The 16395-nt window shown below is 37.1% G+C and overlaps 2 protein-coding genes and 1 long non-coding RNA gene across 4 annotated transcripts; 2 read left to right on the top strand and 1 right to left on the bottom strand.

Moving 5' to 3' along the window:
- The first annotated feature begins 141 nt into the window (after nucleotides 1–141).
- On the top strand, nucleotides 142–2959 carry LOC147171435 (uncharacterized). The gene is made up of 4 exons (XR_015095611.1): nucleotides 142–287; nucleotides 640–765; nucleotides 1848–1892; nucleotides 2421–2959. It is a non-coding gene; the product is annotated as an uncharacterized LOC147171435 (long non-coding RNA).
- A 784-nt stretch (nucleotides 2960–3743) lies between these two features.
- paf1 (PAF1 homolog, Paf1/RNA polymerase II complex component) lies at nucleotides 3744–10560 on the top strand. Of its 2 annotated transcripts, XR_015095656.1 has the most exons (15): nucleotides 3744–3942; nucleotides 4715–4747; nucleotides 4826–4918; nucleotides 4998–5119; nucleotides 5814–5880; nucleotides 5957–6058; nucleotides 6205–6310; nucleotides 7399–7467; nucleotides 7577–7680; nucleotides 7760–7876; nucleotides 7952–8080; nucleotides 9007–9112; nucleotides 9207–9276; nucleotides 9374–10089; nucleotides 10174–10560. XR_015095656.1 is itself a non-coding variant. In XM_086081553.1 (14 exons), exons 1-14 carry the CDS (start codon nucleotides 3896–3898, stop codon nucleotides 9850–9852), a joined length of 1644 nt encoding a protein of 547 aa, XP_085937679.1. In that variant the 5' UTR covers nucleotides 3744–3895; the 3' UTR covers nucleotides 9853–10560. The 2 variants fall into 2 exon arrangements, 1 of the variants encoding a protein (XP_085937679.1); XM_086081553.1 differs by having other exon boundaries at nucleotides 9374–10560.
- Nucleotides 10561–11553: 993 nt separating this feature from the next.
- gmfg (glia maturation factor, gamma) lies at nucleotides 11554–16242 on the bottom strand. The gene is made up of 8 exons (XM_086081070.1): nucleotides 16132–16242; nucleotides 14905–14942; nucleotides 13578–13656; nucleotides 13458–13501; nucleotides 13335–13384; nucleotides 12283–12365; nucleotides 11809–11882; nucleotides 11554–11714 (listed from the first exon to the last, which is right to left on the bottom strand). The coding sequence occupies exons 1-8, from the start codon at nucleotides 16217–16219 to the stop codon at nucleotides 11649–11651; spliced, it is 522 nt and encodes a 173-aa protein (XP_085937196.1). The 5' UTR covers nucleotides 16220–16242; the 3' UTR covers nucleotides 11554–11648.
- Nucleotides 16243–16395: the final 153 nt, after the last annotated feature.

The raw sequence follows: 16395 nt of genomic DNA, 5'->3' as shown, positions 1-16395 counted from the left end.
GGCGTTGTGTGATTATCACCCTCTCTCTCTCTCTCTCTCTCTCTCTCTCTCTCTCTCTCTCTCTCTCTCTCTCTCTCTCTCTCTCTCTCTCTCTCTCTCTCTCTCTCCCCCCCTCCCCAAACGCGGGATAATGACGTCATGAAATGGCCGCTCACAATTTCTGCGTTCTGATTGGTCCTCGGACCGGAAAAAGTCAGCGTGGCGGATGACGAACATTGTAAACAAATGTTTAATGTTTGAAGTAACATTTTGTGGGAGGAATGCCACCTGAAGAGGATCATGTTTGAGTGAGTACGTTTGCAAAAATGTACGCAAGAACGTTCCCATGTAATAACATTAGCCACAAAGCTAACAACGGCCTCGCAAAATTATGCCAAAACCAAAGTGCTGTCTTTGCGTCCGTCACGTATGGGCAAAAAATATTTGCTTGGTCCTTAAAACGTGAGTGCAAATAGTGATCCTTGAGAAGTTATATTCCGTAAGACTGAGACAATGAGACATCCCAATAGGTCAGAAATTCAGGTAAATATAGTAACAATTATTGGTAAATAAATAATCTTCAGTAACTGTTGGAGTTAAACACTACATCCGATGAGAGCTGTTGTGAAATTCAATTCTTTTTTTCTTTGTAAATTCCAGGATGTTGTTCGAATTCCTTTTCACGTCAGTATGGTTCCTGTTTGTCATCTTCTGGGTGGAAACCAGTGTGTGGTTCTTCCTCCCAATGTTCTACCAAGACAGAGCCTTGTACCATTGGGGAGATGGGTAAGACATTTACTTCTCAGAATAACAGAGCTGAAGTCTCCTATGTTAGTCCTTAAGGCATAAAGTGGATATGAAAAGTCTGCACACCCCTGTTCAAATGCCAGATTTTTGTGACCAAGATAATTTCCTAAATGTTTCCAACATTAATGTGACCTGTAACATGTACTAATGTACAACTGAATTGTTTGCTTGCTTGCTTGTTCGTTTGTTTTAATCTTTTTGTCTTAGATATTGTGGTTGAAAATACCTCTGGACAGCGAGGCCAACAACAACATTGAAGGAGCTGCAGAAATTTCTAGCAAGTAGCCTAATGGCTGTTTACTATATGTGACAATGATTTTCTGCCTTCTTGAAGACGTCCTCATAACATTGAATGTCAAAAGAATTAACACATAACCAGTGTTCTTCAAATTTGGCGGGGGAAAAATGGTGATAAAAAGCCTTTTTTATTAAGTGATTAATACAAATTCTAAGATGTGATTAATCTGATTTAAAAATGCAATCGTTTGACAGTTCTAGTTATAATGTAAAGAAACCGAGGTTGAACTTTATGGTCACAATTCCAAACAATTTGTCCTCAACACTAAAATAACATCATACAGTGAAACAAGGCGGTGGCAGCATGCTTTTAGACCGTTGGGGCTTTATCTAGAAAGGAAACAATTGTCTTTTCTTTTTTTTAAATACTAAAACATCTGATCTTTATTTGGGGTTAAACAAATGTACTTTGGAAGGTGATTGTTGGCTCTAATTTAACATGAGTTTGAATGTGATTACAATAGTTCATTTTGAGCACAGCTATATACCCAATTATGAGAGGGTGTGCACACTTTTGCAGACAACGTGATCTCAGCTGTTTATTTCCATTCTCAAAAAGATGTATAGTTTTATAGGTCCCACTATTGGCGTGAAAAGTTTTTAAATGGTTTATCTTGGTTTTTCTATTTTTATACCGTATTTCAAAAAATGATACTTGAACAAGGGTGTTTTGACATTTTGATATCCTCTGCTTAGCACGCATTTTGTGTGTGTTTTTTATGCTACAATGTCAAATTGTACTGAACCTTTGTTTTCTACAACAGTGCATTTTCAGATGGTCCTGGCCAGCTGATATACATGCTGAACAGGTATGGACCTTGTTTTAATAAGTGTAAAAAAAAATGGTTGTTTTAAAGTACTTTATCAATAAAGTTGAGTTGAGATCGATTGAGTGCGCCAGTGGCTTTAAAAAGGAAGTTGTCAAAAAATGTCTGTACATTAATATGAACTATGCGACCCCACTAGTCTAAACACGGTATTCTGATTAATATTGTGTTTGAGAAATATGAATTAAGCAGCACAATCCACCTGTTTTTATCCATCTCAGTGGGCGGCCATTTTGCCACATGCTATCGACTGAAAATGACATCACAGTGCCTAGGGCTCCGCTTGCAAACGTCACTTGACTAAATCCAGAAAGCAGGTGAGCTGTGATTGGTCGTTACCCGTGTCCCTCAGGAACTGTGACGTCATTTTCAGTGGCAAAATGTCTGCCCCTGATAATGGATTTTGCTGCTTAATTCATATTCCACAAGTGCAATATTAGTCCGAATACTGTGTTCAGCAAAGTGGCGGCACATATTTTTAGTGTCATCTCGCCTTGTGTGTCTTCACAGAGTTGATTCCCACTTGCAGAGAGAGATGTAGCCCTGGGACATGACGAACATCCGGAAACGACGCCTGAATGCACTTTTTTGATTTGTGTGCAAGCGCACTGCAGTTTTTTTTAATGCTAATGCCGTCCTCTTGAGTATATTTAACTGTTGATCAGTGTGCACCTTCACTGATCAAAACGGTGGCCAAAGAGCTGAGAAGGAGCTTTGTGTGAACCGCTGCTGTAATGTTTATTGTTTGTCTTTTTGGAAGCATGAGTGCTGCTGGAAAAATGATTAGCGACTACTTTTTGTTAAACTCATTTTAATTTTGTAGGATTTGCACAAATGTTTTTGTTTTGTATTTTACTGGAGTTCTATGCCGCTGAAGTTGTCGCTATTTAAAGCCATGTATGAGATTTAAATCAATATTTCCAGTAATGTTAATGCCAACATGTACATATCACAGGTGTTGGAGCTATGATCAAATACTAACGTCTTATAATGTATTTTAATTGTTAACAAGATTGTACCTAAAAAAAAAAAATCTACATATCCATCCATTTTCTATTGTGATTGTCTTCATTGTCAGATCATTTTATATAGACAAATATCAATTTACGCCCACGTTCAGCGCTTTGGGCAATGTAGAGTCAAAATAACACACATTTCAATGGTCAGAAAAAAATCGTTTTATCAAAACATGTATGTAAACAAACAGAACACTTAAATTAACATTTCACAATTATTTGTTAGTTTAGAATAAAATAAGCTGCCAAAATGTATGGCCTAGCTGTCTGTTGCTCTCCAGCTCGCTCACATAAAGAAGTAGATCAAATTAAGGTCTTGCACTGCAGTAATTGAATCGAGTAGTGTATAAAAGAGCATATTTACGTTAGCATCTGCTTATTAAAATTAATTTGCGTATGTATGTTTGTATGTGCTGCACTTTGTTACAGCTGTGGTTGTTTTTAATGTACTCTATAAATAGAGTTGAGAATCACATTTTACAGTTAGTACAAGAACAAAAATAACACAATTACAAATCGAAACAAATAATACAAACAATAGTCTTCCTGGAAAGCCTACCTAAACAAAACATTTTTAACGGCTTTTGAAAAAAACATATACTAATTAATAATTTTATATAAAAAAAGAAAATAATTTTAAATGTATGTAAAATTGTTTATATTGCTGATATCTTTAATCATTCACACTAAATCCATCACGAACTCGTTATTTTAGATGAATGACCCCCGAGTTCACCCAACCCAAGCCTTGTGTTCCACGTCAACAGACAACAGGGGGCGCTCACAAAAACAGCGACTATGTTTTATTAGAGCGGGTCAGTAAAGTCCTTCCGGTACTAAACATTACCCTCGGCAAATGGAGGGTAAATTTCGATAGTGTCGCGTTTCTTTACCTTTATTCGGAGGTATCCACTCGTCGTATTTATTCGACGGGACTATTGTTTAAAGCGTGCACCGTTTTGTGCTATCATGGCGCCGACGATCCAGACGCAAGCACAGCGCGAAGACGGCCACAGGTAAACACGTTCGGTCTTTTTGTGCCGCTGCTTGTTTGCCACTTAGCCGAAGTTTAATCAGTGACTAACCTGCCAGGCTGTCACATTAGCGAGTATGATGGGTTTATGTTGCAAAACGAGGCATATATGTTATTATTTACTTTTATTATTGTAATCCGCTGTAACGCTAGACACAGTTTGAACATTGATTCCACCTCTTTCAAGCCATTACATTGTCCTACTTCCACGTATCCAACCTTACAAATAATCACAAAATTCAAGATACTGTATTCGGGCTACTATTCTTCGCATTTCAAAAATTCCCAGCGTTCCTCTTTCACAACAGTTTTTAGTTACATTAAATATTTGTGTGAAAAACACTTCTCGTATGTAAGTAAACGGGATTTTTGTCCAAACAAATCACCCATCTTCTGTTATACTTAATACTTTCTGTTATAATAAACTACTAGTTTATTACGATATGTCTTGTATCTAACTTCTGCCTGTTTTGTCTTTTGGGTAGCAGACAGAAGGTCTAAAGTTCTCCTGTTAAAATGTCTTGATAGTTGTTTTTCCAGTCAATGATAGAACGTCCAGACCCTGAGTTAGCAAATCAGACTATTTTGTATTGACTTCGATGAAGCTCTGATCAAATTTTAGGAATGATTTATGGATGCACTGTTGTCAAAACCTTGTAAACCGAGATCCCCTGCCCTGTATTAATTCACAATGACACTGAGTTATTGAGTCACTTTTCAAGTGTTTCGTTTTGTTTGTTTTTCTATCTCTTTAGTCGGCCATCATCGCACAGGACTGTCCCAGAGAGGTAAGTAGTGTTGGTACGTATTTTACTGATGTAGGTGAAAATAACTTGTAAATGACAGACATTTTGTGTCTATGACAGGTCGGGTGTGGTCTGTCGAGTGAAATACTGCAACAGCCTGCCGGACATCCCGTTTGACCCCAAATTCATCACATACCCATTTGATCAGCACAGGTACTGTAAATGCCACTTTCTATAATAACCATTATGGACATAAACTCACTAAGTAGCTTTCTTGTTACCGCGGTAACAGGTTTGTACAGTATAAAGCCACGTCTCTGGAGAAGCAGCACAAGCACGAGCTCCTGACCGAGCCGGACCTCGGCGTCACTATCGATCTCATCAACCCGGATACGTACCGCATAGACCCTAACAGTAAGTCAGCTGTCATGTAATCATGGCCTCCATTACACAGGAAGCAAAGTTAACTCATTCACTGCCATAAATTCATCAAAAAAAAAAAAAGATTATTAAAAATTAGGGGCGACAGGCGATTACATTTTGTAATTAATTGCATGACTTAACTAGTTAACTCACGATTAATCATAAATGTTATATCTGTTCTAAATGTACAATAAAAAAATTCTAGGTTTTCATACTCTTGTTAACAAAAGTGGTAAAAAAATGTAAACTAATAGAAATAGTTTAAATGATTTTTTTACGTTTCTAGCCGTCAATGGCAATGTATGAAAAAAAAAAAGAGAAAACATTATAAAAAATTGGGGCGTCAGGCAATTAAAATTTGAAATCATAATTAATTGCACGACTTCACTAGTTAACTCACAATTAATCACACATTTTATGTCTGTTCTAAATGTACAATAAAAATTATAGGTTTTCATACTCCTGTTAACAAAAGTGGGGAAAAAATGTTAAACCTATAGAAATAGTTAAAATGAATTTTTGACGTCTATAGCCGTCAATGACAGTGAATGAGTTAAATACAACTCAACTGTGCTTTGTTATTCTTTTGCGAACCAATAGAGGCAGCACACTTTTCTCAACTCTTATTCCAGGTGATGACATCATGGTTTTATAGTTTTTACTACTGTGATTATTCCCCCCACAGTACACTTGGATCCAGCTGATGAAAAACTGCTGGAAGAGGACATCCAGGCTCCGTCCAGCTCCAAGAGGTAAAGCTACAAAGCTGAGTTCGCCGAGATTGCATGTTTGGAGATTTTTACATTTTTTTTTCTTCCACTCTTTTAGATCCCAGCAGCACGCCAAGGTGGTGCCGTGGATGAGAAAGACGGAATATATTTCCACAGAGTTCAACAGATACGGCGTCTCCAATGAGAAAGTGGAAGTCAAGTGAGTTGACGATCAAGTGGGAATGCATGCATGCGTTTACAGTATGTATGAGAGAATATTGACTGTGTGTGTGTGAAAACGAAAGAAAGTGTGTAAGCGTGAGCGGGTACAAAAACTTTCCAACCTGAACGTGCGTTTGTGTTTAGGATTGGCGTGTCTGTCAAACAGCAGTTCACGGAAGAGGAAATCTACAAGGACAGAGACAGCCAAATCTCCGCCATCGAGAAGACATTTGAGGACGCACAGAAACCGGTGCGAGAACACTCAGTTGTACACTCCTTCAAATTGCAATTCAGTAACCCGGTCCTATTTATGTATTTATTTATTTTTGTGCTGTTACCGTTTTTTCTTTTCTTTCCCCTAAATTATCTATTTTGAGTGTAATTACACTGTTGACCACTAGACGGTGGAACAATGTTTAGTTTGATGGTGTACATTAAAAAAAAAAAAAAAGTATTTCAGCTCAGCCTAGTTTTTGTTCAATAATTGAATGTAATCCTGCTTTTTATGCCTACAAAAAGAAACAGCTGAAGTTTCATTTTCTCATGTACATCTTTGGGCATAGTTACACTGGTCAACAAGTTTCTCTTCTGAAATGTCTTAGCTATAAACTGCAACGCATGGTAAAATCTGTATTACGCAAGCTTTTGTAAATCAAACTTAAACACAAAAATATGAGAATCGCAAAACCTGATAATTAGAAATTTTGGCGCGGATCATGTAAGTTGACACCGATGATTTCCTTTCGCGGGCCACTTGAAATGATGCGGTGGGTCGGATCTGGCCCCTGAACCTTGAATCTGACACCTTTGGTTAAAAAAAAAAAAAAAGATTTGTTTGCTGTAATCTAATTTAGGGATTGGTACTGTTAATATTTTCGTGTTATCTATTGCTCTTGCTCTCTTAGTATATTAGTGTTCAAATATGTGTTTAAGGACCTTAACTCATTCACTGCCATTGACGGCTATAGATGCCAAAAATTCATTTGAACCATTTCTATTAGTTTAACATTTTTTTCCACTTTTGAAGTCATTCAATTAATTACAATTAAAAAAGGTAATCGTGTGATGCGATTAGAAAAAAAGAAAAAGAAAAGATTATTAAAAATTAGGGGCGTCAATCGATTACATTTTTTAATTCACAAATCTCACAAAAAAATTATAGGTTTTCATTCTCTTGTTAACAAAAGTGGGAAAAATGTTAAACTAATAGAAATAGTTACAATGATTTTTTTTTTTTTTACGTCTGTAGCTGTCAATGGCAGTGAATGAGTTAAAAAATGGAAGTGCCGTAACTGCTACATCCTTGGTACATATCTCAAAACATTTGTTTGTGTTCAGATTGTCGGGCATTACAGCAAACCCCGAGTTACCCCGGTGGAGGTTCTGCCCGCCTTCCCAGATTTCAAGGTGAGCTGATAACTTTTCATCTGCTCTGACATCTATTGTGACAAAAAAGAAAAGAAGTAGCAGCTAGTCGTGTATTGCCGATTACAATGTCTTCCCTGTGCCTCGCCAGATGTGGATCAACCCGTGCGCTCAGGTCATCTTCGACTCGGATCCCGCTCCGAAAGACATGACGGCACCGGCGGGCGTGGAAATGATGTCTCAAGCCATGATCAGGTAGCGTCAAATCATACCCGCCGCCTGCATATGAAACGATTGGACGCCGACTGACAAGTGATGAACACGTTCCGCGCAGAGGCATGATGGACGAGGAAGGAAACCAGTTTGTGGCCTACTTCCTGCCCAACGAGGACACGCTTCGCAAGCGTAAACGGGACGTTGATGAGGGGCTGGACTACATGCCGGAGGATCTGTAAGGAAACGGCAAGACTCAAAGTCGCACGGTTGGGTACGCTTGAGTTTTCAAGCCACTTCTTTGCCTTTTCAGCTACGACTACAAGATCGCCAGGGAGTACAACTGGAACGTGAAGAACAAAGCCAGCAAAGGGTACGAGGAAAACTACTTCTTCATCTTCAGAGATGGAGACGGGGTTTACTACAATGAGCTGGAAACAAGGTACACTCATCCAAAAAACAAACACACACACACAAAAAACATACAAGTTCAAGAAAAAGCAAATCATTCTTGTGGAGTTAATAAATTCTTAAGATGCTTTATGTTTTTCACAAAAAAAAATTGGGTTAAACACCAAATCCACTGGAAAACCTTTGTAAGCATTAACCATATATATATATATATAAAAAAAAAATCATTATAGTGAGGCTATTATTATTATTATTATTTAGAATCTTCCATTATTATATACATTTTTATTGTTCCAAATATAAGTTCAAATGTTGCTAATGTTATTATTAGTATTTTTAAATGTATTATTCATCATAGTAAGATCATTATTACATTAATTAAAAAAATTTTTAAACATTCATTATTTTTTATTGTTTGTATTATTTAAAATGCGTTAAAGTTATCATTCAAAGATATTGTTTTTATTATTAATAATTTGTTTTAAAAATGTATCCGTTATTTAAAGGTCCATTAATTTCCATTAATTATTAAATGTAGTATAATTTCTAATGTGATGTTTTGTTTTAAAATGAGCTATTAGTTTGTGTGACTATCTTAATGTTTTCTTTTAAATTTTAAGGTCATGTTAAAGCAAAGTTGTTTATAATCCTTTTTTTTGTTATATTTTAGTTCATTTATTCTAATTGCTTTTATTTTTAGTTTATTTTAATAGTTTAAATGTATAATTGTTTTATTACATTTCAAATATTTTTAATCAACAATTTATTTCCAGTAGAATTTTCTTATTCATACTGAAGGTGTTATTTTTCATGTCTTTTAATGTGTGCTTTATTTTTCTGTTTTCCTTTGAACTCCTTTTCATCATGTACTTTTGAATCCATTTTTCTTGTTGTTGTTGTTGTTATTGTGCCAACGGGCGTTGTGCGTTGATACGGCGTGTCGTCTGCGTACCGCAGGGTGCGTTTAAGCAAGCGACGGGCCAAGGCGGGCGCCCAGTCCACCACCAACGCCGTGCTGGTGTGTAAGCACAGAGACATGAACGAGAAGGAGCTTGAGGCCCAGGTCAGTCTCCATCTCGAACCCTTTTGCCATCTACGGTACATCAGCCTCGGGTTGCTTTTTACGACTAATGACTCTTTGGCGGGTTGACTGGCAGGATGCTCGTAAAGCTCAGCTGGAGAACCACGAGCCAGAGGACGAAGAGGAAGACATGGACAAGGACTATGGTCAGTCATCCGATTATTCTCTCGATGCGGCGGTACGAGGGCGGAAAAATATCTGGCACGTTTGATTACTTTTGATTTTTCGCCCGTTTTCCTCCAGGCGATGACAAAGAGAGAGGCAGCGGCAGCGAGGCCGACAACTCCGCCAGCGATTCGGACAGAGATGACGAAGAGCCAGGGAAGCGGGCGCGAGATGAAGGTAAAGACGACGAAGACCGAGACCGAGACGAGGCGGCCAAGATTAACAAGAACAAGAGGAGGAGGTCGAGCGGTAGCGAGAGCGGCGAGGACCGCACCCGCGAGATGCGCGACGAGGAGGAGATCTTCGGGAGCGACGACGGCGGCGCCGACAGCGACAACGACAACGAGCCCAAGAGGAGCAGCGGCGACGAGGGCAGCGACGATGATGAGGGAGGAGAAAGAGAAAGAGGAGGAGGAGGAGGAGGAGGAGACAACAGGAGTCGCAGCGCCTCTCCGGCTCACAGCGAGCGCAGCAGCGACCACTCGGAGGCTCAGGCGCAGAGCGGGAGCGGCAGCGAGAGGGCGTCGGATTCCAGCGACGCCAGTGACTCGGAATGATTGCATCATGATACACAAACCTGCCAGTAGTTTCGAACTGGAGACGTCGCTACTTTTAACTCATTCACTGCCACTGACGGTTATAGACGTCAAAAATTCCTTTGGACTATTTCTATTATTTTAACTTTTTTTTCACTTTTGTTAACACGAATATGAAAACCTAGAATTTTTTAATTGTACATTTAAAACAGATATAAAATGAGTGATTAATAAGGAGTTAGTAACTAGTGAAGTCATGCGATTAATTACGATTAAAAAATTTAATTGCCTGATGCCCCTAATTTTTAATAATCTTTTCTTTTCTTTTTTTGAACGTGTCAGGCAATTAATTTTTTTTATTGTAGTTAACTCACGATTAATCACAAATGTTTATATCTTCTAAATGTACAGTATTTTTTTTTCTAGGTTTTCATACTCTTGTCAACAAAAGTGGAAAAAATGTTAAATAGAAATAGTTCAAATGAATTTTTGACGTCTATTGCCGTCAATGGCAGTGAATGAAGAAGTAAGAATCTGTAGATGTAGCTGGTACACCTTGTTGCTATGCGGACCTCATTATTTGTTTCTTTTGTTTTTGAGGCAGCAATTACATCATTTTTTATTTTATTTTTAAAATACCCTCTGAAAAATGTACCCTCTGATTTTTATTTTTACAATATGTAATGGATTTAAAAACAATAAATATCACCTTCATTTTTCAAAATTCCACTTCTTTCCTGTCCTTCAACGGAATCTATTTAGTGTTATTTTCATAGCACAAGCAGGCCTCAATAGACCCTTTTCAAGATGACGTCACAGACTTCTGGGTGGCGAGGGATGGAGCGGTCTCCGATTGCGCCACACGTTTGTCACTTGACAAAGGCAAAGTGATTGCGAAAACAGGATGAAGGACTTCATTGTGTGAAGTGTCAATTAAAGGATGCTACATTGGGTATGATGTAGGGCTGAATGATTTTGAAATATTGATTTTTTTTCAAATTCATTTGAACTATTGCTATTAGTTTTAAAAAAAATTGTATGAAAACCTATCATTTTTTATTATACATTTAGAACAGATAATTAATTGTGAGTTAACTAGTGAAGTCATGCGATTAATTACGATTACAAATTTCAATTGCCTGATGCCCCAAATTTTTAATGTTTTCTTTATTTATTAATTTTTTTTTTAAATTCCTTCACTGCCATTGACGGCTATAAATGTCAAAAATTGATTTAAACTTTTTCTATTGGTTGAACTTTTTTTTTTCCACTTTTATAAACAAGAGTATGAAAAGCAAAAACATTTTTGTTGTACATTTAGAACATATAAAATTTTTGATTTATCGTGAGTTATGTTGAGATGCTTCTCTGCACACATTCTTGAAGCGTTTTGTATGAATAGCCTCGAGTGATAAAAGTGCCACGAGTAGCGAGCCAATTAGCATTAGCGAGTCAGACTGGAGTAGATCATGACGATACTTTGCACATTATAAATGGAAGCAGAACTCATTTTCAATCAAATCATTTTGAGTCAAAAATCGATTCTGAATTGAAAATAGAATCGCAGACCCAAAAATCAAATCGAATTGTGAAACTGTTAAAGATTCCCACTCCTAATTATTTGCCAAAGTAGGCTCTTTTGTTTAAACTTTCCTTTTGATTTGTTTATCACCATACAAAAATAATAATAATCAAAGTACTGTACAAGATGCAAATAGACAATTTTGCATAGGTCCATCCATTTATTAGCAAATGACATGCCATAAAAAAAAGAAGAAATGGACAGAAATCATAACCATTTTCATGTGTTTGCAAATTTAGCTGGTCAGTTCGTTTTTCAGCCACTGCTCGGTCAAGCCGTTCTTGTTGTCGATGCTGAGAAACTAAGTGGAGAAGAAAAATGAAAATATTTGTTTTCATTTTTTGGTCTCCCCAGATGCACTGAAGTCATTGTAAGAAATGAGAGGACATCCTTACCCAGGTGGCAGTTGTCTCTCTTCGCACCACATCCACGGCGGACCCGCATGACATCAACGCCATTGGGCTGGAACCTTTGGATTCATTGCACATACGTTTTTGGGACATTCAACGTACATTGTTTATGCTACATGATGAACTAGAGCAGATGGAGTTGATTTATTACATCTATTGAATAGTAAGGCAAAATGATAAAAAAATAATAATAATCAATTTGTAAAGCATGAACTTGAAATGACTCCGCTTATGTTGTCGTTTATTTAACAGATATTTACGTTGCTCTTCGCTTTTTTTCCCCCCTCTTCAATAATCATTGTAGGGTTGGAAACATTTTTAAATTTTTGCGACCAAACGACAAAATTTGCAACGCTGACTCTGTTTCAGTTTTTGTAAATTACAGCTGTGTTGTTAGTGCAAGCTGCTAAAAATGATCTTAAAATTCATCAATAAAGGCGATTAATTGCCAATACTCACCGCTAGGGGAAATGAATATCACTGTCTTGTAGGGTTTCATCATCCCATCAGCGCCAATTAAATCGAAAGGGTAAGCAATGAGCTTGCGTGGCAGTTAAGGAAACATCAACATGCTATAAATAAGAAAAAAAATTAATGGGAAAGTTCTGCGAGAAATTCAGTGCGTTACCAATTTGGGGTGTCATGCTACGGCAAAAATTTATTCCGATTTGGTATGGTGGATAAAATGCAAAATATCTAAGTGCTTATTTTCTTTAGTGTAATCTCAAACAGATTAAATGATAATTAACATTAAACATTTTTAAAAATTGCAGTAAAAAATCAACATTTATTTATTTATTTTTTTTTTTTTTACAAATTCAACATTAATAGTTTGCCTCATTTTAACTCATTCACTGCCATTGACGGCTATAGACGTCAAAAATTCATTTGAACTATTTCTATTATTTTAACATGTTTCCCACTTTTGTTAACCAGAGTATGAAAACCTAGAATTGTTTTTATTGTATTAGAACAGATGTCAAATTTGTGATTAATCGTGAGTTAACTAGTGAAGTCATGCGATTTATTACAATAAAAAAAAATTCATTGCCTGACGCCCCTAATTTTTAAAAGTGGGGAAACAAATGTTAAACTAATAGAAATCGTTAAAATGAATTTATGACGTCTATAACCGTCAGTGGCAGTGAATGAGTTAAAGACATACAGCAACTACAATAACACACATTTTACATGTAATGATATATAACATTTTAAATCCTTTCATTATTATCATCAACATCAATAGTTTGTCTTGTTTGCAAGGAAGTAAAGTAAATACAATAAAATATAATTTGATATTTAACAATATATAGCCGCTTTTTATTTATTTATTGATTTGAGGTAAGTTCAAAATCAATAGTTTGTCTTCTATTTTGGAAATAGAATAAAATACTGCTTCATATAATAAAAAAACAATTAAATCATATGTAACATCTTAAATATCTTCTTTCTTCTTTTCCAGAAATGACTGATCACACTATATAAACAGTAATAAATTGTTATGAGGATATCTGGGCTCTTTCTCCGGAAGTTTGTCTCTTAAATCGTCCAGTGAGATGTTCTGGAAGAAAAATGTTGACTTTCAAAACAGAGGAAGTGACATTCCAACAGAGGAAAACAAAACTGTCACTTGCCTCGTGTTCCTGATCCAACATCACACGCGACTTCTCCACTTTTACTACGAGAGGAAAACAAATACGCGTGCTTTTGATACTGAGCAGCGTACAAAACGATTTGGATGAAGATGCACTCACTTATCAGGGCGTGTTTGGGGTTGATGAGCCTTTTCAGTTTCTCTTTGAGGTTGTCATCTATCTGTATTCCCATCATTGCCTGAAGGATTATATGCAGTTACAGTATAGGACAGTGATTGCCCACCAGAGGGATTTAAAAAAATTAAATAAAAATATGAACTCATTCACTGCCATTGACGGCTATAGACGTCAAAAATTCATTTGAACTATTTCTATTAGTTGAATTTTTTTCCCACTTTTGTTAACAAGAGTATGGAACTTAGAAAAAAAAAAAAAATTGTGATTAATCGTGAGTTAACTAGTGAAGTCATGCGATTAATTACGAAAAAAAATTATCGCCTGACTCCCCTAATTTTTTTTTTAAGTAAGTGTAATTATTATTATTATTTTTTTATAATCTTTTTTTTTTTTAAAGAAAAGATTATTAAAACTTCAAGGGATTAAAATCGTAATTGTAATCATAATTCATCGCATAACTTCACTAGTTAACAAATTGTACATCTGTTCTAAATGTACAATATTTTTTTCTTCTAGGTTTTCATACTCTTGTTAACAAAAGTGGGGAAAAATGTGAAACTCATAGAAATTGTTCAAATGAATTGTTGACGTCTATAGCCGTCAATGGCAGTGACTGAGTTAATTAATAATAATATATATATATATATTTTTTTACAATGATATGTTCGATGCAGCCCCACTGGTCTAAATATGGTATTCTGATTAATATTGCATTAGTGGAATATCAAGCAGCAAAATTCTGCCGTTTTTATCCATTGCAGGGGGCGGCCATTTTGCCACTTGCTGTCAACTGACATCAATCTTGCTCAGGTGTCAGGACACAACCAATCATAGTTCAGCTTCAGAAAACGGGTGAGCTGTGATTGGTCGTTGCCTGAGCCCTGAGCAACTGTGATGTCATCTTTAGTCGACAGCAAGTGGCAAAATGGCCGCCCGCTGACATGGATAGAAATGGCTGGATTTTGCTATATAACTCTTATTCCACAAATGTAATATTAATCAGAATGTCATGTTGAGACTAGTGAGGTCACATATAACATATTATTGTCAAGAAACGTTTAAGGTTGACTTCCTCTTCAAATAAAGTTACATTTTATATCATCCATCTATGCCAGTGATGTATACTGACAGGCAGATCAATTAAATGCTCCTCCATGAGATGGCAGAATTTACTTTGTGATTTGCTTCGAGATTCTTCAGTTGTGCCATGGCTCAAAAGTTGGAAGAAATTTAAAAGACAGATACAAAGTCGAAGAGAGTGATCCGACATGTTACAACATTATACTGGAATTGCATCACTTGTACCCACCATTTTCCTGTTGCTTTTTTTCCCCTCGGGCTTCCCGACTGTGACAGTCAGTGAAAGAAAAAAAGAAAAAAAACATTAACATTAATAGTGTCATTCCACGCACGCACGCGCACACACACAGGTTTGTTTTACTATCTTTGTGGGGCCATCTCTGACTGCATTTCCAAGACCAAATACACACACACACACACACCCACACACACCCACACACCCACACACACCCACACACACACACACACACACACACGCGGGTTTGTTTTACTATCTTTGTGGGGCCATCTCTTTAAAAATGTATTTCCAAGACCAAATACACACACACACACACACACACACACACACCCCACACACACACACACGCGGGTTTGTTTTACTATCTTTGTGGGGCCATCTCTTTGACAATGTATTTCCAAGACCAAATACACAAACACACACACACGCACCCCCCCCCCCACACACACACAGGTGGGTTTGTTTTACTATCTATGTGGGGCCATCTATTTGACTGCATTTCCAAGACCAAACACACACACACACACACACACAGGCGGGTTTGTTTTATTATCTTTGTGGGGCCATCTATTTGACTGCATTTCCAAGACCAAACACACACACACACACACGCACGCACACGCACACGCACACGCACACACACAGGCGGGTTTGTTTTACTATCTCTGTGGGGCCATCTCTTTGACAATGCATTTCCAAGACCAAACACACACACACACGCATGCACACCCACCCACGTACACACACACACACACACACACACAGGCGGGTTTGTTTTACTACCTGTTGACTACTAGGGTGTGTTCCCTATACCTCGTAAAAAGAACATTTCTGAGCCCTGCACAGGAAAATGTTGATTGGGAACGCCACTCAAAGTCAAATTTTGGGGGACATGAAAGTCCTCTGACATAGATAAACAAATAAAATGTCAAACTGTAACTTAGAACACTTTGAGGTCTGACTACGGCAGCTCCAAGACGATAATTTTTTTATTCTCCCGGCAGTCTGTGGTTAAAAGAACACAAATATATTTCCAAAACAGCTACATTCTCTCACAGGGTGCTTTAAAATATAGACATTGTAATACGTCGTATTAGCAAGCATGCATGACTAAATTGGCACCTTCACCGGTCATGTCTTGACATCTTGAAATAATCCAAATTAAATGTTACAATTGGAAACATATCATTGACATTTTCAATCAATCAGACTGCTTACCTTTAAAGAAACAGCAAAGAAGTGCAGAGCAAAGGAACAATGCAAGTGCATGTAATGGAATTAATGGGCAGATATGAACTTGTTTCATATGGTTCACGCCCGTCTTCTTCTTCTCCGATCATCATCCATAATTGCTCTTTTTATGATACAGTATAAACCCAGAGTGCCCCATGCTGGCAAGGCTCAATTTAACAGGACCACATGGCGTGACGTTGGACTCACAAGATTTGATTTTTTTAATTATTATTTTTCATTAGCAATGGG

Source organism: Leptonotus elevatus, chromosome 7, assembly GCF_054856555.1.
Source record: "Leptonotus elevatus isolate MCC_2025b chromosome 7, RoL_Lele_1.0, whole genome shotgun sequence".
NCBI lineage: Eukaryota > Metazoa > Chordata > Actinopteri > Syngnathiformes > Syngnathidae > Leptonotus > Leptonotus elevatus.
The sequence above is the reverse complement of the archived record's forward strand: the minus strand, read 5'-3'. Positions and strand labels throughout refer to the sequence as shown.